At 44.3% G+C, this 20,536-nt stretch overlaps 1 protein-coding gene across 4 annotated transcripts; it reads left to right on the top strand.

Moving 5' to 3' along the window:
- The first annotated feature begins 1,188 nt into the window (after window positions 1-1,188).
- ythdc2 (YTH domain containing 2) lies at window positions 1,189-20,520 on the top strand. 4 transcript variants are annotated; one of them, XM_056404301.1, is made up of 31 exons: window positions 1,189-1,309; window positions 2,297-2,462; window positions 2,641-2,731; window positions 3,540-3,736; window positions 4,094-4,296; window positions 4,399-4,565; window positions 4,886-4,988; window positions 5,101-5,257; window positions 5,927-6,034; window positions 6,122-6,270; window positions 7,846-7,981; window positions 8,816-8,942; window positions 9,185-9,250; window positions 9,950-10,128; window positions 10,223-10,319; window positions 10,732-10,819; window positions 11,412-11,492; window positions 11,570-11,652; window positions 11,744-11,849; window positions 12,582-12,701; window positions 12,817-13,089; window positions 13,721-13,847; window positions 14,149-14,348; window positions 14,990-15,179; window positions 15,940-16,031; window positions 16,576-16,695; window positions 16,837-16,988; window positions 17,594-17,735; window positions 17,952-18,158; window positions 18,288-18,470; window positions 19,807-20,520. In XM_056404301.1, exons 2-31 carry the CDS (start codon window positions 2,303-2,305, stop codon window positions 19,876-19,878), a joined length of 4,176 nt encoding a protein of 1,391 aa, XP_056260276.1. In that variant the 5' UTR covers window positions 1,189-1,309; window positions 2,297-2,302; the 3' UTR covers window positions 19,879-20,520. The 4 variants fall into 4 exon arrangements, with proteins under 4 accessions (XP_056260276.1, XP_056260277.1, XP_056260275.1 ...); XM_056404302.1 differs by having other exon boundaries at window positions 1,196-1,321; window positions 17,955-18,158; XM_056404300.1 differs by having other exon boundaries at window positions 1,196-1,321.
- Window positions 20,521-20,536: the final 16 nt, after the last annotated feature.

Here is a 20,536-nt window from a genome sequence, read left to right as displayed (position 1 = left end):
CTCCTGTTCTAGTTCTAACTATGTATCAAATATCCCAGTCTCTTATTTTGGTGATGACTCTAAACTGATGATATAAATAAGGAAAATAATGGTGTGTAAGTGAACAGGTGATAACTGTTTACAGAATAAGACCCAGCTGCAGTAACAGTAACATAAATATCATATACACAGTATCTTCAGAAAGTATTAAGACTCCTTCTTCATTGAGCTGTAGCTCAGTGTTTCCCAACCCGTGGGCTGCGATGGTATTGCAAGATAGTTTATTGGGTTTAAGTCTGGACTTAGACATTCACAGTCAGAAAGTGTCCTGAAGACTCTACAGAGAGCTCCCTGGACTTCATGGTTTTTGTCCTGACATCCACTGTGACGTGTGGGACTTCATATACACAGGTGTGTCTTTCTACACTAATTTACCACAGGTGGACTCCAACAGGTTCTAGACTCAGCTCAGTGATAATCAAATCAAACAGGAAGCAGCTGGCCACATTTTGGAGCCACAGTGAAGAGTCAGAAGACTTTTATAAAGGAGAGATTTGAGTTTTTGATTTTTAATACATTTGCAAGATTTTCTAAAACATGTTTTTACCTTTTCCTTATGGGTTATTGGGAATATACTTTCTCCATTTAAACTCAAATCTACTGACAAAACAGTGTTTAAAAGGTGAATAGGGTCTGAATACGAACTGTACAGGTGTAAGAAAAAGTTCAGTTTATTTGAGTTTTGAAGTGAAGCCCCTGCAGCAAACAGACATTAAAAATTTGTCTTTCTTGAAATGTTGGTGCTCAAGTACTTTTTATCTTAAAATGAGGCTTAAATAGACAAGACAGTCAAAGTGAAGAAGAGTCAAGCTTCTACAACAAAACAATGATCCACAATAGACTAACATCCACCATGAACCACTTTGTCTGTGCTTTTATTTTGAAGGCTAAATACCTAGCCGGAAATCAAAGTTTTTGTATAATTGTAACTGTAACTTACAATTTTTATGATGAATGTTCGTCTCACAACGGTAGAGGTGTTCACTTTGACGACCTAAAGCATTTTTAAATCAGAAAGATCTATCTCTCTCTATCTGAAAAGTATACCTGCTAAATATTAGCTTACACATAATGTACGTCATTAATGTGAGAGGTTTTTGTCTTGACGACTCTTATTCTGAAGAGGTGTAACCGGATGTATTTTTGGCGGCGGAACCACACTGGAGAAACACGGGGGCAGTTTCACTGAAGAGACGGGGTACCGTTCGTTTGTGACACCACTGGAGCCCGGAGCTCTTCACCGACCACGGTTCTGTATCTCGTCCATCAGGTCGGTGACAAGGTTGGACACGAAGCGTTAGTTTGTCGGTCTCAGGCGTTCAGCTAATTCAGCTAACTCTCAGTCAGTGTGTTTCGGTACCGGTGAAATGAAACACAGGCTGCTGGAGGAAAACTTAGCTAACGATCCACCACGGGTTTTCCGCTAGTTTAAATACGTAGAAATTACACTGGCCTGTCAGTATATTGTACAGTTAGCTACATTAAAATACAGTAGTTAACTTCAACAGGACTACAGGTGCCAGAACCTGATAAATAAAAACATCCACAGTCATTTACCGCCGCTGAAGGAACCACAACAAAGATCAACATGGTTACACATCCATAACTTTATCTTCCTGTGATAGTTTCAGTCGTATTCTCCTCTGACCCTCCTCACTGAACTCTCCTTCAGTCTGTAGAGACACTGGTCAGACTACGAGTGGTAATTAACTCACCTGTGGTCAACTTTACAACACTGTCATGAAACCTTCAGCCTCTTACTCAAAGACTAAGAGCATATAATAACATAAGATCCACATGAACTGGACAGAGAGTGACAGAAAGAGTTAATGGTGCCGAGGGACTGAAGCTAACAGACTGAGTCCTCTTCGTCCTCGTCACTGCTGAACTCAGGTCTATGTAAACTAAATGGTGCTCCCCTTTTACTAAACAATGAAATTACAACATCCTTCTTTCTGTTTGTATCAGGCTTATGTGGACAATGGTGTAAATAAACTTATTTATGGTAAATGATATATGATTTCTATATGTTTAGAGGAGGTGTACTGTGGGATACATATAATATATAATAAGTTCTGACCTCAGTGGAGAAACAAAGACGATGTAAACAGGACCTGACAAGGAGTTTTAGATTTTTACTAGAGAAACATTTTATCTGTTAGTGAATGAGTGTTGAGACAGAATACATGTTGTTAATTATAACATCATATTATAAACGTTCATAAGTTGTTTGATCAGATGTGTTGTTGTGTTGCAGTGCATCATGTCGAACCATGGTACAGCCTCACACAAAGCAGCCAAGAGCCATAGCACACCACCCAGAGGCTCCACCTACAAAGGCCTCAAAGAAATCCACATCGATGAGGAGGTGAAGATCGCAGTGAACCTCTCTCTGGAGAGGTTTCGCTACAGCGACCAGAGAGGTATCAGCTGTTCATTGTTTCATAGCAGAAGATAAGAGTCACACTTTTCTCTTGATTAATACACTAGTTTCTGTTAAAATCGCATGACAGAGGGACGCCACTGTCCCAGTGAGAGCAGTGTGATGGCGGAGTGCTGTAGTGTTCTGACATTTACCCTTTCTCTTCCTGGACTGACCAGAGATGGAATTTCCTTCCTCCCTGTCCAGTACTGAGAGAGCCTTCATCCATCGGATGGCTCAGTCCCTGGGTTACATCTCTAAGAGCAAAGGGTAAGTTCCTCCAGACACACCTGAGTTCATCAGGTGTCTGAGTGTCATTCACAGGAACAGTGCTGGAAATATAACCAGGACTGAGAATGAGAAGAGTGATTTACAAACCCACTGAGTCCCACATAGGTAGCGTTTCTCTCATAGTAAGGCTGGGTTTGTAGTTCTGTGGTGCATCTGTAGGCCACACTGGAGCTGATGTGGACAGAGAGACCACATGGTGACAGTAAGACTTGTGATTGGTTAGCTGTGGCTGATCCCCACTGTAAACCTTAAAACCCTCTACTCACTGCAGTCACTAGTCTGTCAGTGTAAACAGAGCCTCTGATGGCAGTGGTCTTATTTACATTGAGTATATAGAATTAATACATATATAATATATACAAACCAAATACTAAGATATTCTGAAATTTTTCAAAGATTCAGCTTTTCACTCTAATAGTTCAGATGATAGTCAATCAGTTGTAACGTAACAAATAGTATTTTTAATTACATTCAAACAAATGCAGTATAGAAGAATCTTGACTCATGGTCTCAGACTTATACACATGCCAGACATGAGACATAAATGATCCAAACATACAAAGTCACAACGTTGTCATCACCTTGTTCCAGGTCTAAGTCTCTGGTGAGCTCAGTGTTATCACATCTGATAAAATGGGCGACAGAGTTACACAGTTTTCAATGAGTCATGTAGAAATAAACCTGAAATGTTTGAACCATCTACGATTACAGTTTCTGTCACTTGAAAAATACACAGTGTATAGAGTTTAACAAATATGTTAATGGTAGACGTTTCTGTCTCTCTCAGGAAAGGACCGAATCGCTTCCTTACCATCAGGAAGAAGGACGGGTCAGACAAACCTCGGCCCACCATGCCCCTCACCCTCTCCCACAATTCTCTATACTTCATCCGCAGCCTGCTCCAGAGGTTTCCCATCAGCAACAAGGAACGCACAGACATGCTGCCCAACAGCAAGAGTGGCATGTCTGTGCCTGCAGAGCACGGTGAGCCTCTTAGTAACCAGGTTAGTTTACCAGGTTAGTCATCAGGTCAGTAACCAGGTTAGTCATCAAGTTAGTCTACCAGGGTAGTAATCTAGGTTAGTAACCAGGTAGGTTAGACATGCTGAGACCTAGACCTCATTAGACAGACAGACACAGTGACGTAAACAGGAACACTTCACTCTGTCATTCTGTTGTTCAGTGGTGATGAAATCCTCATATTCCAGTGTGAACAGAAAGGCCAGTCCTCTTCATCAGACCATGCTCTCCTGGCTTCTTCATTTCAACATGGAAACACATCTGAGTGGAGGTCAGCAGGTGTGTTGTTTCAGGTCATGTGACTTTCTGCTCATCCCTCAGACAACAGCTATGACAGGAACAGGGCGAGCGGGCGCTTAAACAACGGCATTCCCATGGTGCCTCGGAGGAGGAGTCCCTCAGACCTGGACAGTTTCAGACGCTCGCTCCCTGTTCACGAACGTCAGGAGGAGATCGTCCAGCTCATCAAAGGAAACAGGGTGGTACTGGTGGTGGGAGAGACCGGCTCCGGAAAGACAACGCAGGTGGGTCAGACAGACAGTCCAACAAGTACTGGACAGATAGAGATGAAAATAGCTTCAGACATTCGTGGTCCTCAGAGGATAAAGCCAAGTCTCTTTGTCCAGATCCCACAGTTCCTGTTGGATGAGTGCAGCAGGAATGGAGAGCCCTGCAGGATCTTCTGCACTCAGCCCAGACGCCTGGCTGCCATCGCTGTGGCTGAGAGAGTGGCCGCAGAGAGAGGAGAGAGCGTGGGCCAGACTGTGGGCTACCACATTAGACTGGAGAGCAGGTAGGAGAGCACTGACCAATTCTTCTTATGATGAAACTCAAGCCCCTTTTCCACTGGTCCAAAAACCCACTATGACCTGCTGAAATCGGGCTTTTGTCGGCAGGGAAAGGGAACAATCAGCATTCACTCCCAGGTGAAAGAATGTCTGAAAAGGGAGTCTGACAGGTGTTTAGAGGCGTGGCCTGCGCCTGAACTTAAGATAACTATTTAACTTCATTTAAAGTTAGAGTTGACAGTTTGTTGTAAACTCTAATATTTGTGATCTTGAGGAAACACTTTGTTGAGCATTGACGTAACTCTGTATCTGTTGACGTCCTCAGGGTCTCTCCAAAGACACTGCTCACCTTCTGCACCAGTGGAGTGTTCCTCAGGACACTGATGGCTGGAGATGCCAGTCTGACAACTGTCACTCATGTCATTGTGGTGAGCATCAAGACTTCACCTGGTCAGTTCACCAGGTTAAGTTCCTCTATCAGCTCCCAGTTTGAAGTCACAGATCTAACACATGGCATTAAAGTGACTTGTGTTTTTCCAGGATGAGGTGCATGAGCGTGACGGTCTGACTGACTTCCTGCTCACTAAGATGCGGGACGTGCTCCAGAAGATCCCCTCACTGAAGCTGATCCTGTCCAGTGCGGCTCTGGACACAGACCTGTTCCTCCAGTACTTTGGCTCCTGTCCTGTTATCCACCGTAAGTCTCATTCAGTAGCTCAGTCCTCTCACCGGCTGTTACTGGTTTACATGTTTGCTCCCACTCTACACTCTTCAATCTGTGTCTGTCTATCTATTTAACACATGGTCAGAAGAGAGGTAACAGGGCGCAGTCACAATTTATGGTATGAATCATAACCACAAGGTCACCACAGTGCCCCTGTAACTGAGTCAGATCTGACACACAGACTCAGAGAGACACACAGACTCTGCTGTTCATGTTTGCTGACATCATTTATAATAATAACAATAATAATAATAATAATAACAATAACAATAATAATAATAATAAGGATGAAGATCAGTGATTTTAAATTTTCTTTGTCATTAAAATGTCCTTGGAATATGTGCAGTAAAACTCTGAGTAAATATATCTGATCCTGGAATAACAGGAGTGAAAACAGCTCAGGGGTTACAGATCACAGGTAAAAATATATTATACTATTATATAATATTGTTATGTAATATTATAAGTAATGTAAAAACCGATGAATACTGGAGAGTGATGAATCTATAACACACTTCAGGAACGGTTTAGTAATAGGTATCCCTCACCCTGACCCTCTCTCTGACCCTGACCCTCCTCTTCGGGTGTGAAGTGGGATGTTAATCTTTGATTATTAATAAATGAAGACAATTTTTCCTGTAGTCAAAGGGAGACAGTTTGAGGTGCAGGAACTGTTTCTGGAGGACGTCCTGAGGATGACGGGCTTCGACAGCAAGGACAAGACGAAATACAAGGAGGAGACGCAGAGAAGTAAGAGGCTTTTATTTATTATCCACCGAGTCAGAGGAAACATAGAGAGACGTCTTCTTCTCACCGGTGTCTGACTCTGTCTGTCAGAGGAGAAGAAACAGAGACGATTGACTGAGTGGTGTAAGGCAGTGGAGAGCAGCTGTGGTGACGAGAAGCAGAGGAGTCCTCAGTCTGTCCCAGGGGTCCTGCAGGACAACAGCTGTCTGGACAGAGGGGACACCTCCTTCAACAAGCTGGTAAACACACACGCACACAAAATATCCTCTACAAATGTCCTCTGCAGCAGTGTGAGCGACAGCTGGGTGAGAGCCAGGAGGAACGACACGTGGAAACAAACCGCAGTCACTCTTGGTGTGTGCCACTCAGAGAGTAAAGGCCAGTCAGAGTATTTAAACCACACAGAACCATGAGACACTGAACTGACTCCATTTACACTGGGAACAGAAACCAGAGCAGAGAGAGGTTCAGACAGTTACTGGGGGAATGATACAGTATGTTAAAGAGGTCTGAGCTAATGTTGATTATATTATGGTGCTGGTTTTCCCTTAACACACTGCAGCAGTGAGCGAAGTCAGTGTAACACAGTTGAACACAGCAGTTCAAACAACCGTATAAGAAATTCGAAAACAGAAAATAGAATTAGAATTTCTAGAATTGTATTTTTCATTTGGAGTGATTTTTCTAATTTTCTATTTGTTAAATGTAGGTTAGAAAAATAGAAAATAATAGTTTTTATATTTGTGTGTGTGTGTGTGTGTGTGTGTGTGTGTGTGTGTGTGTGCTGAACTTACGTCTGATTGGCTGGTGGGTCTGTTTATCCCCAGCAGAAACAAAATTGTTTGCAACATGAATTCCTAACACACTGGGCTTCAGTAGAGCAAAGTACTGCAGTACAAGATAAAGTGCTGCATGAAAAATCCTTCCACAATAAAAGTACAGTAATATTATCAGCTTGATGTAAAGTGTCACTGTAAAAGTCCTGGTTCTGACTGCTACATTATGACATCATGAACACTGAAGCGTCAGTGTGTCAGCAGCATGTTACTGTCAGGAGAACCGCTGCATCCCTACAGGAGAGAGGAGGGATGTTAATGAGCCAGATCAGATCACACAGCACTGAGCTGCTGCAGCTAATGTTACAAACATTTATAGCACCACATTTCCTCCTGACTCACACAGTGTGTTTACCTGAGGAGGGGCGGGGCCTGCTCAGCTCATCACCTTCACAGTGACGGTCTAATCTCCACAGTCTGACTCTGGCTGTTTATGTAGCATGAACACACTGCAGAACAAGGCTAATGTTAGCTTCACATGCTTAGCTTTTTCAACCTGGACCATACAGGAAAATCACTACACATATACACACACAGAGTCTTCCAGCCCCGCCAGCCAATCAGACACAGGTTCAGTCAGACACCTAGATCCCTCTCAGGAGCTCCGCACACAAACAGAAATAAAAACTTTCTTTTAAATGGAAAATTGATCTTGTCAGTGTTACACTGACTGAGAGTGAATGTTTTGGTGACACTTAGAAGAACGTCCGACACTGGAACAAACAGCTTTATATTTTTTGGGGCTTTTTATGCCTTTATTGATAGCACAGTAGAGAGACAGGAGATGGGGAGGCAGAGAGAGGGGGAATGACATGCAGTAAAGGGCCGTCCGATGCGGGATTCGAACCGGGGCCGACTCTAGCCTCTACACATGGGGCACCTGCTCAACCCACTGCGCCACTCGACGGCCCATAAAACAGCTTTTTTCAAAGTTTCTTTTAAAGGCTTAATGGATTCGGTGTGTGATGTGTGTTGTAGACTGAGACCGGCTCAGAGCAGTTGGAGCCGTGGCTGCTGAAGGAGATGGACTCCTGCATCTCCAGCGTCTTCCTCGGTGAAGACCAGGATGCCTTCATCCAGCTCTTCAACCTCATCCTCTATGAAGGAGTTAACGGTACGACGTCTGCTCACCTCAGTGGAGTCACCTCAGTGGAGTCACTACATGTTCTCATAAACACAGATTATAAAACCTGACATTTAAACACTGTTAGATATCACTGTTAGATATAATCACTTCAGATACAGATAAAATGTTTCATCAGTGTGATGATGAATCTTTATTTGTCAGGTCAGTGTTACCTCATCTTGATATACTATATTATAGATATTACAATATAAGAATATATATATATGGTGACAAAGTATTTACTACAGACACCACTTCACTCCTCATGAAACCTTCTGTCTGAACTAAATACAGAAGATGCATCATGTTAGACAGTGACCTGTACGGGTGTATTTTAACTTCACACAGAGCCAGACTGTTTCCATCTGCCTCCAGTTTTTATGCTAAGCTAAGTTAAGCTAATCATCTCCTGGCTCCAGCTTCATTTGTACTCTACAGACATGAGAGTCAGTATCTATTGGGTTTTGTAACAGTTTCTTCTTCTTTCTCGTCTTTCTTCTCTGTATCTGATCACTTGTTACACAGACTGTGTTTTTTATACAAACTGAATAAGGGAGTGTTTTAATTCATTCATGGCTAATTGTGGGAATGGAAATGAGGCTTGTGCAAATGAGATTTATAAAGAAGAACCATGCACGCACATGGCTTTATAGTGCTGATGAAAAGAATGTGTATGAATATTTCTGGTTTTGTACATACAAATAGCTTTAGTCATGAATCTACACAGTTGTGTGCATCTGGCCCCTGGTGTGTCGCATGGATGTAAGAATCTGAAGCCTCTGTTCCCTCATACTGTTGCTGTGTTGTGTTGTTGTGTTATAGTGGACTACACGCACAGTGAGACAGGGGCCACTCCCCTGATGGTGGCAGCCGGTCGAGGGTTCCTCACACACATGGAGCAGCTGCTCAACATGGGGGCGGACATCAGCATTAAGGCGTCCAATGGATGGTAGGCGGCCCTTCATGTTGTAGTACAGAGCTGAGACAGTTTACACTGAACCAGGTTAATGTGGGTCTTCACCAGTTCGGCCTGTGAAGCTTTTTTAACAGTTAGTGTGAGTCTGGATTTAAACTGTCCAGGCGTCTTTTACAAACTGCAGACTCAACATTTTCTACACCTGTACTTTTCGTCCTCTTCTTCGTTTGTTGTTGATCTCCTTCAACTCAGTAACAGTTTTCATCTGGTTTCAGGACGGCCTTAGACTTTGCCAAACACTTCCAGCAGACAGAGGCTGCGGATCTCCTCAAGTCCTCCATGTGAGTCTAATATTGAGCTCAGATAGGAGTAATCTGTTCGGGCCACTGCAAAATGTATAAAGGACACACTGGAGCAGCATCATTCTCAGTGTTTGTTATACAGTACATATGGAGTTTTACGGTTCTATGGAAATTATTGTTTCATTAAGAAAATGTCAATTGTGGTAGCATCTAGAGCTGCACGATATGCAAAAAAAAGTCATATTGCAATTATTTTGGTAGATATTGCAATTTCAGTTGGAAGGTTTTTTTCATTTAACTGAAAAAAATGTTAAAATGATGATGATGTGATTTTTGTTGGTTGTGTACCAAACAAACATGTTCTTATTTTCTGGAGAATATGATTTGTAGGCAGGGGGGTCTCTGTAGCACCACAAGGCTCATGGTGCTAACAATTCACAACAGTGTGACACATTTTACCTTCATCAAAAAAATTGCAGCTCCTATGATTTGGATATTGCACTTGGCCATATTGAGATTTCAGTTATATTTCAATTAATTGTGCAGCTCCAGTAGCATTTTTTTTTTTTTTGTTTTAACTCCTTTAGTTATTAATGGTGAAATGATTAATGTTAAGCCCCTCACCACCCCCCACTTAAAATAGTTTTCATACAGGCCCTAAAGAAACAGTACATGAAGTAAAGGTTTGTCCAGATCTGTGTGTAGTATCCCCCTCATGTCCCTTCATGTCCTCTACAGTCCTCTGAGAGAGGCCAGCAGCCTGGACGAGTCCTCCCTGCTGCAGTGTGACAGTGCAGAGCTGAGCACCGAGGAGCAGGAGCTGCTCAGACTCTACCACCACAGCTTTGATGATGAGTGGGTGGACCTCGACCTCATCATGGATCTGCTGCACAACATCTGCTCCACCACCAGTGACGGTGAGCCTCAGTAGTGTGACTACACACCACCACATGTCTGTGAACACACAGCCAGATGACACAGCATGTGGATGATGCTTATCTTGGTCTCCAGGTGCTGCCCTGATCTTCCTCCCCGGATACGATGACATTGTGGCCCTCAGGGACCGCATCCTGTACGACGACAAGAGGTTCTCCTTCCACTCTGATAGGTGAGATATGAACTGCAAATAAGAAGAACAGACAACATCTGAACATCAAGCAGTATCTTTAATGTTTTATTACAATGATGTAGCAGACTGTAGCAGACGGTAACGGACAGTAACAGACTGTAGCAGACGGTAACTGACTGTAGCAGACCGTAACAGACAGTAACAGACTGTAGCAGACGGTAACAGACTGTAGCTGACCGTAACAGACGGTAACTGACTGTAGCAGACGGTAACAGACTGTAGCTGACTGTAACAGACGGTAACTGACTGTAGCAGACGGTAACAGACTGTAGCTGACTGTAACAGACGGTAACTGACTGTAGCAGACGGTAACTGACTGTAACATGGTCTGTTTGTGTCAGTCTATCACAGCAGGACAGTGTGTAGTGTGTCTGACAGAGTTGTCTCTCAGATTCCAGGTGTTCACTCTTCATTCAGACATGCAGACTCTGGATCAGAAGAAAGCCATGAAGACAGCTCCACCTGGTGTCAGGAAGATAGTGAGTCTCAGACTTTACCTTTAGATTTACCTGGGTCATTAGAGGGCTCAGAGTATTCACCCTAACCCATTTATACCGGATGCTGCGTAGCGCCCCCCCCCCCCCCCCCCCCCCCCCCCCCCCGCCGCTGCTGCGTAGCCCCCCCCCGCCTGCTGCTGCGTAGTGCAGCATTGTTGATTCCTCGTCATTTTCATGATATATTTATACATATTTTACATATTTATATGCTGCATGCGTCATGGAAATGACGAGGAACCAACAATGTTGCGCTACGCAGCACCCGGTATAAATGGGTTAATAAAGAAAACCTTCAAGACACTCAAGGGAAACACACACCAGCAGTGCCCTGATTGGTTAACTCATTCTCTTCATGGTAACTAATAAAAGTGAAACTAAAGAAATTTTCCATAACATTTATTTTATTTCTTATCCCAGAGAGAAGCTGTTACACTATGATGAAACTCATAGATTTTCATCACATGTTGTAATAATTAGCATAAGTCAGTACACAGAGCACATCCACACTCTGCTGCTTTCTACCATACATCAATAGATATTCACTGACTGAAGATAACTGGTCATTTTCCTTCAGATTCTTTCCACCAACATCGCTGAGACGAGCATCACCATCAACGACGTGGTGTTTGTCATTGACTCGGGAAAAGTCAAAGAGGTAAAGTCTTGGATTTAAATAAAAGTGAAACAAACGTGTGGTCCATGATGAACTGATGAATGTGTTTCCTGTTGTAGAAGTCCTTTGACACCCTCAGTCATGTCTCCATGTTGAAGACGGTGTGGATCTCAAAAGCCAGCGCTCTGCAGAGGAAGGGGAGGTAACACAGAGTGACCTCAGTGATCTCAGCTTATAGTTTATGATTGTAAAGTGGTGTGAAAGAATGTACTGAGTGTGTAACGTGTCCTCAGAGCTGGACGCTGCAGACCGGGGGTTTGCTTCCACCTCTTCAGTCGACTCCGCTTCAACAACATGTTGGAGTTCCAGGTTCCACAGCTGCTGCGGATGCCTCTGCAGGTAGACACACACACACACACACACAGACACACACATACACACACAGACACACACATACACACACACACACACCCTGTCTTCAGCTTCTCATGTTTTATTCTTTAAATGTAGCACAGCACAAACACTTCACTGTCACATGAGACGGAGCAGAATGAAGACTGAACAGGGTTCAGACTGACGATATAATGTGAACATCATTTTTATTATTTTCTTGTTAACTGTTAAAAACAGTATGTTTGGTCCTGTGTGTTCACGCCGTGTCACTCTGCACCATCCACACAACAACATGATCTCCTGCAGAAGCTGATTCTTCATTAGTTGAGCTGTTGTTGTTCTGCTTCTCTGTGATTGGCTGAGTGTATTTATGAATCACCGACTACTCTGATCTCTGTTCACCTCCAGCAGCTGTTCTGCAGTTTGAGCTGCTGCACTTCTGTGAACCAGAGCAGAGATGTTTACTCAGTGTGGGGCTCTGTGCTGCTCACTGTACAAATACAACAGTGTCCTAAGTGTTATATAGACTTATGTAATGCATTTTATACATCACTGTATTCTAGCCTCTAGCCTGATGTCTGCTTCAGTTTGAGGTCATCATCGGAAGGAAGAAAAAGATCAATGGCTGCCATGCTATCAGAGGATTCTCATAGAATGAAATGAATCTCTTGAAGCACCAACAGAGTTATGTTCACACCTGCAGCAGACTCATGGACGGTGTGTCGTGTTGTGTTTAAGGAACTGTGTCTGCAGACCAAGCTGCTGGCTCCCTCCTCCTCTCCAGTCACTGAGTTCTTGTCCAAAGCTCCTCAACCTCCTCCTGCTCACGCCATCAGGAACGCTGTGCACATGCTGAAGGTAACAAACAACAAACCCTACTGTAGACAACACACACACACACACACACACACACACACACACACACACACACACACACACACACACACACACAGTAAGTCACCTTTCTCCTCAGACAATAGATGCTATGGACCAGTATGAGGACCTGACTGATTTGGGCTACCACCTGGCTGATCTACCTGTAGAGCCCCACCTGGGTAAGATGGTGCTGTCCGCTGTTGTGCTCAAGTGTCTGGACCCCATTCTGACCATCGCCTGTACGCTGGCCTACCGTGACCCCTTCGTCCTTCCTGCCCAGGGCTCTCAGAAAAGAGCCGCTCTGCACTGTCGGAAACGTTTCACATCCAGCAGCTTCAGCGACCACATGGCCCTGCTGAGAGCCTTCCAGGTGGGTGTGTCCACATGAGACCTGCTTTATGAGGTGAATATGTGAAGTGATGGATATAAGGGGAAGCTCCCAACCTGGATATGGTCACAACTAATTAACAATGATCAACAATTAGGAAAGAAGGAAAAACACATCTCTACTAACCAACAGAATGTGTCAAACTGACTACTTTTCCTCTTATGGTCTCTAAACACTGTTCAAATGAAACAGTGGGAGATAACTGTATATATTATATATAGTCTGATAAGAAGTTCAGCCTGATGTTGCTTTGCTTTAAAGGGAGTGGGAGCTTGTGTTATGTACCTATCAGCAGATTAATGCTTCAGTAGACCCTTCCCGTCACTCCAGAGGAAGATTTTCCCACTTATGGTAAAAGTCTGACGGCAGCAGGAGGCAGTGGAGGGATTAAGGTCTCACACAGTGAGAAAGTAACGGACTGTAAAATGGCTTTTTAACAGGATTTATTTCAGTTTTAGACAGGAGTTAATCACACACAAACATGAATGTCGTTAGCGTTTTGATTTATTTTCATCCCCTTAAGTCAAATATATAGAAGCTCAGAATTTTCACTTGATCGAGTCATTAATTAGGACAAAAGTTAAAAACATGTTTTTGTCCCGTGTGGTGTCAGGCGTGGCAGAAGGCTCGCAGTGAGGGCTGGGAGAGGTCCTTCTGTGAGAAGAACTTCCTGTCTCAGGCCACCATGGACATGATCCTGGGCATGAGGACACAGCTGCTGGGACAGCTCCGTGCTATTGGTCAGTTTCACTCTGTAATCCATCCTCAGTCAACCGTGTGTGTGTGTGTGTGTGAGTGTGAGTGTGAGTGTGTGTGAGTGTGTGTGTGTGAGTGTGTGTGAGTGTGTGTGTGTGTGTGTGTACTGCTTTTGTGTCATTATCACATTAAAATTAAGCTGCAACAACCATTCCTCACAATAATAATCAAAATAATAATGAGATACTTGACATTTCTAATTGTAACAATTTTTGTCAAATGAATGAATGAATGAATAAATGAATGAATGAATACGTTGATGACTGTGAACCTGTTGGTCTCCAGGTTTTGTGCGGGCCCGTGGAGGCAGTGACATCCGTGACGTGAACTTGAACTCTGAGAACTGGGCCGTGGTGAAGGCAGCCCTGGTGGCTGGCATGTATCCAAACCTGGTCCACTTGAACCAGGAGACCTCTCTGCTCTCCAGTAACAGGGAGAAGAAGGTCCACTTTCATCCCACCTCTATCCTGAGCCAGTTCAAGGAGGTAAAAGCAGATCACGTCATGAGTATGTGATCCTGTCCTCACCTTGTGGTCTCATCCCCAGGGGGTCTTAACTCACCTGCTACCTGTTGAACAGAGGAGTCAGACCTTCACAGTGGTCTCTGTTCTTCTTGTTTTCAGCCCAGCCAGGTTCAACAGTTACCTCAGCATAATTCACTGTAATACACATGGATCCACTTCAGCCACCGCTGGTATTTTCTTCACTTTACCTCAAACTACTGGATGAAGTGGATTTTCTCTTTACAAAGCACCGACAGACTGATTAACAACCATTTTATTAAACAGCCCATAAATTCCAAAGGAAGAGCTGGAGCTGAAATAACAGGCTGATAACAGGATAACTCTGATAGAAACTGTGTACAGTCGGTTTAAACAAATACAAGCTGGGAAAAACGGTTTGACTGAAGCTCAGCACTTTGTCTAACAATAAAAAATAAAAGAATTCTTCCAATTAAACAACTGGAAGGCTTTTAATGTGAAACACATGGAGGAAGTATTGAGTTGACAGTAAAGGCCAATGTCATGTATGAAAGTTAACCTGAGCTCAACTCATTTTTATGTTTCATCTCACGTGTATGACACATACAGGGAAACAAAACATCTTCTGTGTTCTTGTTGTGTAGAACAGCTCAGGCAAATTGGCCCGGGGTCTTCCCACAGACTGGCTGATCTACGACGAGATGAGCCGGGGCCACAGGATGGCCAGTGTGCGCTGCTGCTCCATGGTGACTCCCATCACTGTGGCCATCTTTGGAGGTTGTGCTAAGCTGCCCAGCTCTGCCCTGCAGGAGCCTGCCGCTCAGAGAGCCACAGGTAAACTAGTCATAGAACAGACTGCATGTGTTGGTCAGGACTGAGTCTATCTGTCAGAACACACAGTGAGATATTTAGATCGTTGGTCAGACTGCATTGAATTTAGTATCACTCCTGATGCTGACCTCTTGACCTTCAGTCTAATTCTGGTAGACAGTGCACACTATATTCAGCTAACAGCTCTGAATAGAGATTCTGTCCACAGACCAGCTGGTGATGAGGCACAGAGAACATGTTTAACTTAGGGCACAGTCTCTCTGTGGTTATACAAACAACAATCACTCCATATCCCCACAATACCCAGAGGGCTGTGGTCACAAGCCTCCTCCAAGTCCACAGATCACATGCAGAACTCCCACAGCCTTTACAAAGCCTTTAAGAGAGTGAAGCTGGTCTGGTCTACCAGGACCAGGAGCAGAGTTAAATTGTTGTTCCTGAATCTGAGGAGGAATAAGAAATACTGAATTACATGTAAACCAAGTCTTCCCTCCCTGGGAGATGGATACGGCTTCTGATGAGACTTCTGATATTTCCTCCAAACCTCACACTGTTTCACCATCAGCCATGTTTGGTCTGCTCCTGTCTGAGGCTGATCAACAGGAGACATGACCTCACAGTCTTCACCTTACTTAAACTCACAACGTCACAACGTTTCTCATGTGAAAGCACTCTTTCCTGATGAAAACACTCTTTCCTGATGAGTGTTTTCTGACAGGAGGAGATTCTGGTTCAGTCTGTGTCTTCATGTCGTGTCCCTCAGACGGTCCACTGGACGACAACAGTGACAGTGAGACAGAGGACCAGACTGAGCTGAGGATAGACGACTGGCTCGTCTTCCAGCTGGACAGAGAGGTGAGGGAGCATCACTGTCATCACTGTCATCACAACCTTTTCAGTCTTTGTTTATGGATTTTAATCAGTTTGGATTTTAACCTGTGTTGTGTACTACACCAGTGGTTCCCAGATGTTTTGACCACCCACATATCTGATCAGTGTCGGCTGTTGATCAAGCAGCGTAGACATAAATATGTCAGAACTGCTGTGACGTTGGGAAATCTTAGTTTTAGGTTTTCTGGATCTGACCATGGTCTTTACACGGCTCCACAGCGACACATTAACACAGTGATGTAGTCTGGTTTTATCCAACAGAAGTAAACTTGCTCCTGGAGGGACTTTAAATGAATCTTGTAATGTAATATTCCATTGTTATATGGACAACACTCTCAGCTGTAGCTGTCTCATGACCTCAGCACTCAGGCAGCAGGTCCCAAATGCTTTCACATTAAATGAAGATAAAACAGAAACATTCTGATCAACCTGTTTAAAGACTCTGCAGCTGAATCTTTTCTCACTGAATCATGTCAGTTTTGTCTGATGCTGTGTGTCCTGTTGTCAGGCTGCTGGCATGGTGTTTGAGCTGAGACAGAAGTGGCAGAGTTTGTTTATCAAGAGGATCCGCTGCCCTTCAAAGCCCTGGTCTCAGCAGGACGAGGCCATCATCCGGACCCTGGTGTCTGTAGGTCCTGTTCTCTCTCTGATGTGTGTGTGTGTACTGTGTGCACTATGTGTACTATGTGTGTACTATGTGTGTACTATGTGTGTGATGTCTTTATGAACCATGATCCAGGTAAATGACTGTCCCTGACCTGTCCCTCAGGTGTTGGCAGCGGAGGAGCAGGGGGCCGGCCTGCAGCAGCCCTCTGGGATTGGCCAGCGGCCCCGGCCAATGTCATCAGAGGAGGGGTCCCAGGCCTCTGTGAAGAACTCCAAGAACGGCCCCCAACTACCCACCAACACCACCCATGACAAGTATAAAGTAGATTTCAGTGTGATGTGTGGTGGTGTCTGTCCTCCTCCTGCTGGTTGGACTGTCACATTCTTCTTCTTCAGTCTTTACAGTGTGATGTGTGAACAATAAGACAGAGACTCATCAGGTATACAAACAGTTAAAAAAGTTTAAGGACCAAGCCAAATTATTTACAATAACTACAGTCGACTAAAAAAAAATATAAAACAGAATGAAATGAAAAAACTGACCATAGAAAATAAAAAAATCTATACATTAAATCTACTATGTAGTAAATATACACTGTACATTAATAGTAATGTGCTGTAATATAGAATATACATTAGTGCCGGTCAGGTGGATATGCTGAGAGTTTGGTGCAAGACTGCCCTTAGAAATTTAACAGATACATTGAATATATGTATGAGAAATGAATTAATCAGTGAATAAAACAGAAACAGAGCAGAGTGGTGAATATAAACCACTGTTGTACTAATGGAATTAGAGCTGACACACTATAAAGGCAGCACGTGAACATGGAGCAGATCAGAAAAAGAGAAACCTCATACTAAAACATGACAGAATATTCTTGTATATAATAAAGACCTGACTCTCCACTTCTCCTCAGGTCTGGTAGGAGCCCAGCAGCCTCGGGCCTGGTTCAGCTCAAAGTCCACAGAGATGAGTCCTCTCTGTGTGATGACCCTCACTCCTCCTCCAGTCTGTCTTCCTGCTCTGTGACCTCAGACAGCCCCGCCTCCTCAGGAAAGGTATTCACTGTCGGACAAACACTGGCGGCTCCTCTCTGTGCTGAGCCTTGTGTATATATGTGTGTGTCTATGTGTATAATCTGTGTGTGTTTATAACAAATTGTGTAGTGTACTAATCAGCAGAGGACCATGTTAGTCCGGCTCCTGGCCCTGAGACCCTTCAGTAAAGGATGTATATGTCCCTTTAGTGATGTTGTGGATCTCCTTTGTCCCCAGCAGGTTTCTCAGCCCGTCTCCCCCCAGCTGGTCTCATCGGTGCGGTACTTCATCATGAAGAGCAGCAGCATCAGGAACATAGAGATTTCTCAGCAGAGAGGGATCTGGTCCACCACACCAAACAATGAGAGCAAACTCTCCAAGGCCTTCCTGGAGAACAACCTCATCATCCTCATCTTCTCTGTTCAGGGCTCTGGTCGCTTCCAGGTAACAGACTTAGGAACTGGCGCTCTAAAACCTGGTTCAGGCTTCACATCATCCGAGATCAGAGTTTATACCGTGTGTCTGAATCCTGACCCCTCTGTGAGAAACTGATGTATTCTGTCTGTCTCACAGGGCTACGCTCGCATGACATCAGTCATCAGTCAGGAGAGCTGTCAGGACTGGGGCTTCGTGGGACTGGGAGGGGTTTTCAGTGTGGAGTGGATCCACAAGGAGAGTCTCCCCTTCCAGTGCACCCAACACATCCTGAACCCCTGGAACGACAACAAGAAGGTCCAGATCAGCAGGGACGGACAGGTGAGGGTCTGAGTATGAGTGGTCCCGGTGAGGTCCTGCTCCCCCAGTCACCAGTAGACCTGAAGTACAAGAACCAGTTGGAAAGAAGAAGCTGTTCATAACTATAGATAGATAGATAGATAGATACTGCAGTACAGTGAGATGAGACGTTTGCTGCAGCTGTAGCTGCTTCTCTGTCCTGCCAGAATGTTGTGGAGAGGAGGGTTGGTATTGTCCAAGATGGCCTCCATCTTACATTGCATGTGTCTCTCCACAACATTCCTGAGTGAGTCCAGACTCCTGCAGCACAGACCCAGCCTTTTTGACCAGCTTGTCCAGTCTCTCTGGTCAAGCTGGTCAAGCTGGACAAGCAGCATAAAAGAGTACACTGGCCACCACTGACTGATAAAACATGTGTAGCATTTCACTGCAGGCGTCAAAGGACCTGAGCCTCCTGAGGAAAAAGAGCCGGATCTGCCCCTTGATCTGGTGGCATCTGTGTTCTGGGACCAGTCCAGTTTACTGTCCAGGTGCACACCTAGGTTTTTATAAGTGTGCACCACCTCAATGTCCTTCCCTCGAATGTTGACTGGCTGAAGGGTGGGCCTAGACCTCCCAAAGTCCATGACCATCTCCTTGGTCTTGGAGGAGTTCAGAAGGAGGCAGTTCTTGTTGCTCCATTCACTGAAGGCCATCGTCAGATCCCTGTACTCCTCTTCCTGCCCGTTCCTGATATGCACCACAATAGCTGTGTCAGCCGAGTATTTGTGGATGTGGCAGGACTCAGAGTTGTATTTAAAGTCGGCCGAATACAGGGTGAACAGGAACAGAGCCAGAACAGTCCCCTGTGGAGCACTGGGTCTGTTTTAATACAACATTAAAACAACCCCAGTGCTCCACTGGCTGTTTGGTGTATATTTATGGATTCGGGCTTCAGTGGATCAGACAAGGATTTCCGTCAGTTCTGGATCGTGTCACAAACATAAAACAGCTGCTCTGTAATTTCTACATTTACGTGGGTCTGCTGTTTTGAAGCTATAGTGGTGCTTTGCCTTAAATATTGCTGCTGCAGGGAATTGTGGGACGGCATTATCTCCTTTGCTTTGGTGAAGGAAGCTCCAGTGTTTCCTTTGCTGAAGGAGATAGGACAGGAAGCACTGAAGCTCCTTTCCTCCTCATGTAGAGAAGTGGAGCAGCTGTGATCATGATGCTGCTCAGATACTTCACCTCATTTCACTTTCACATTTCACCTTCATAAGAAAAAAGACTTTTCGACTGCAGCTTGTGTTTCTTTGTCTGTAGGTAAAGCACTTCCTGTCCTCTCATGTGAACCATTTCCTGTCTGTTGTCTCTACAGGAGTTGGAGCCTCAGGTGGGAAGTCAGCTGCTGCTGCTGTGGGAGAGAAACTCTGGGAGTCAGTTCCAGTGAGAGGCATCAGCAGACTCACCAGGTTGTCTTCTGACCCCCCCCCCCAACATTGTATATTGATAGAACCATATATTTTTCTATCAGTCAGAGTTTTTAGATATGAGCATGTTTTATTTCAGTCCGCTGCACTGCCAGTGACGGTACGAGGTTCGTACGTCTTCTCCTGCGTCTCTGTTTAATCTAGTTCAGTCTGTTCAAAGAGGAGGTTCTCCTTCAGTTTGTGTTCATCAGTCTGTTCAGTGAGAGTCTGTGGTTCTGTGAATGTTCTCCACAGCAATAGAACTAATCCGACAGAACTGATGAAGCGTGTTTTGACCTGATGACTACAGAAGCCCTGACAGTTCATTTCAGTTTTTATGTGTTTTATGTGTGTACTCTGTTTACAGTTGATGGACAGTGCTCCTCTGTACATCCACTAACATGGCTGTTGACTTGCTGTAAATGTTGTGTATGTTAAAGTTGTGTTGTGCTTCAGCACGGACCATACTAATTATTTATTAACTCATTTCAACAGAAAACACCTTCACACATGTTTCAGGTTTAAAACTGAAGAATTGTGTGAGGTGAACAATGAACTGTGGACTGTTGAGTTAAGACATTGTATTGATGAGATGACAACAATAAATACTGATTTCATCTTAAATCAGTGTGATGTCCT

This window comes from Seriola aureovittata, chromosome 18, assembly GCF_021018895.1.
Source record: "Seriola aureovittata isolate HTS-2021-v1 ecotype China chromosome 18, ASM2101889v1, whole genome shotgun sequence".
Taxonomy (NCBI): Eukaryota; Metazoa; Chordata; class Actinopteri; order Carangiformes; family Carangidae; genus Seriola; species Seriola aureovittata.
The sequence above is the reverse complement of the archived record's forward strand: the minus strand, read 5'-3'. Positions and strand labels throughout refer to the sequence as shown.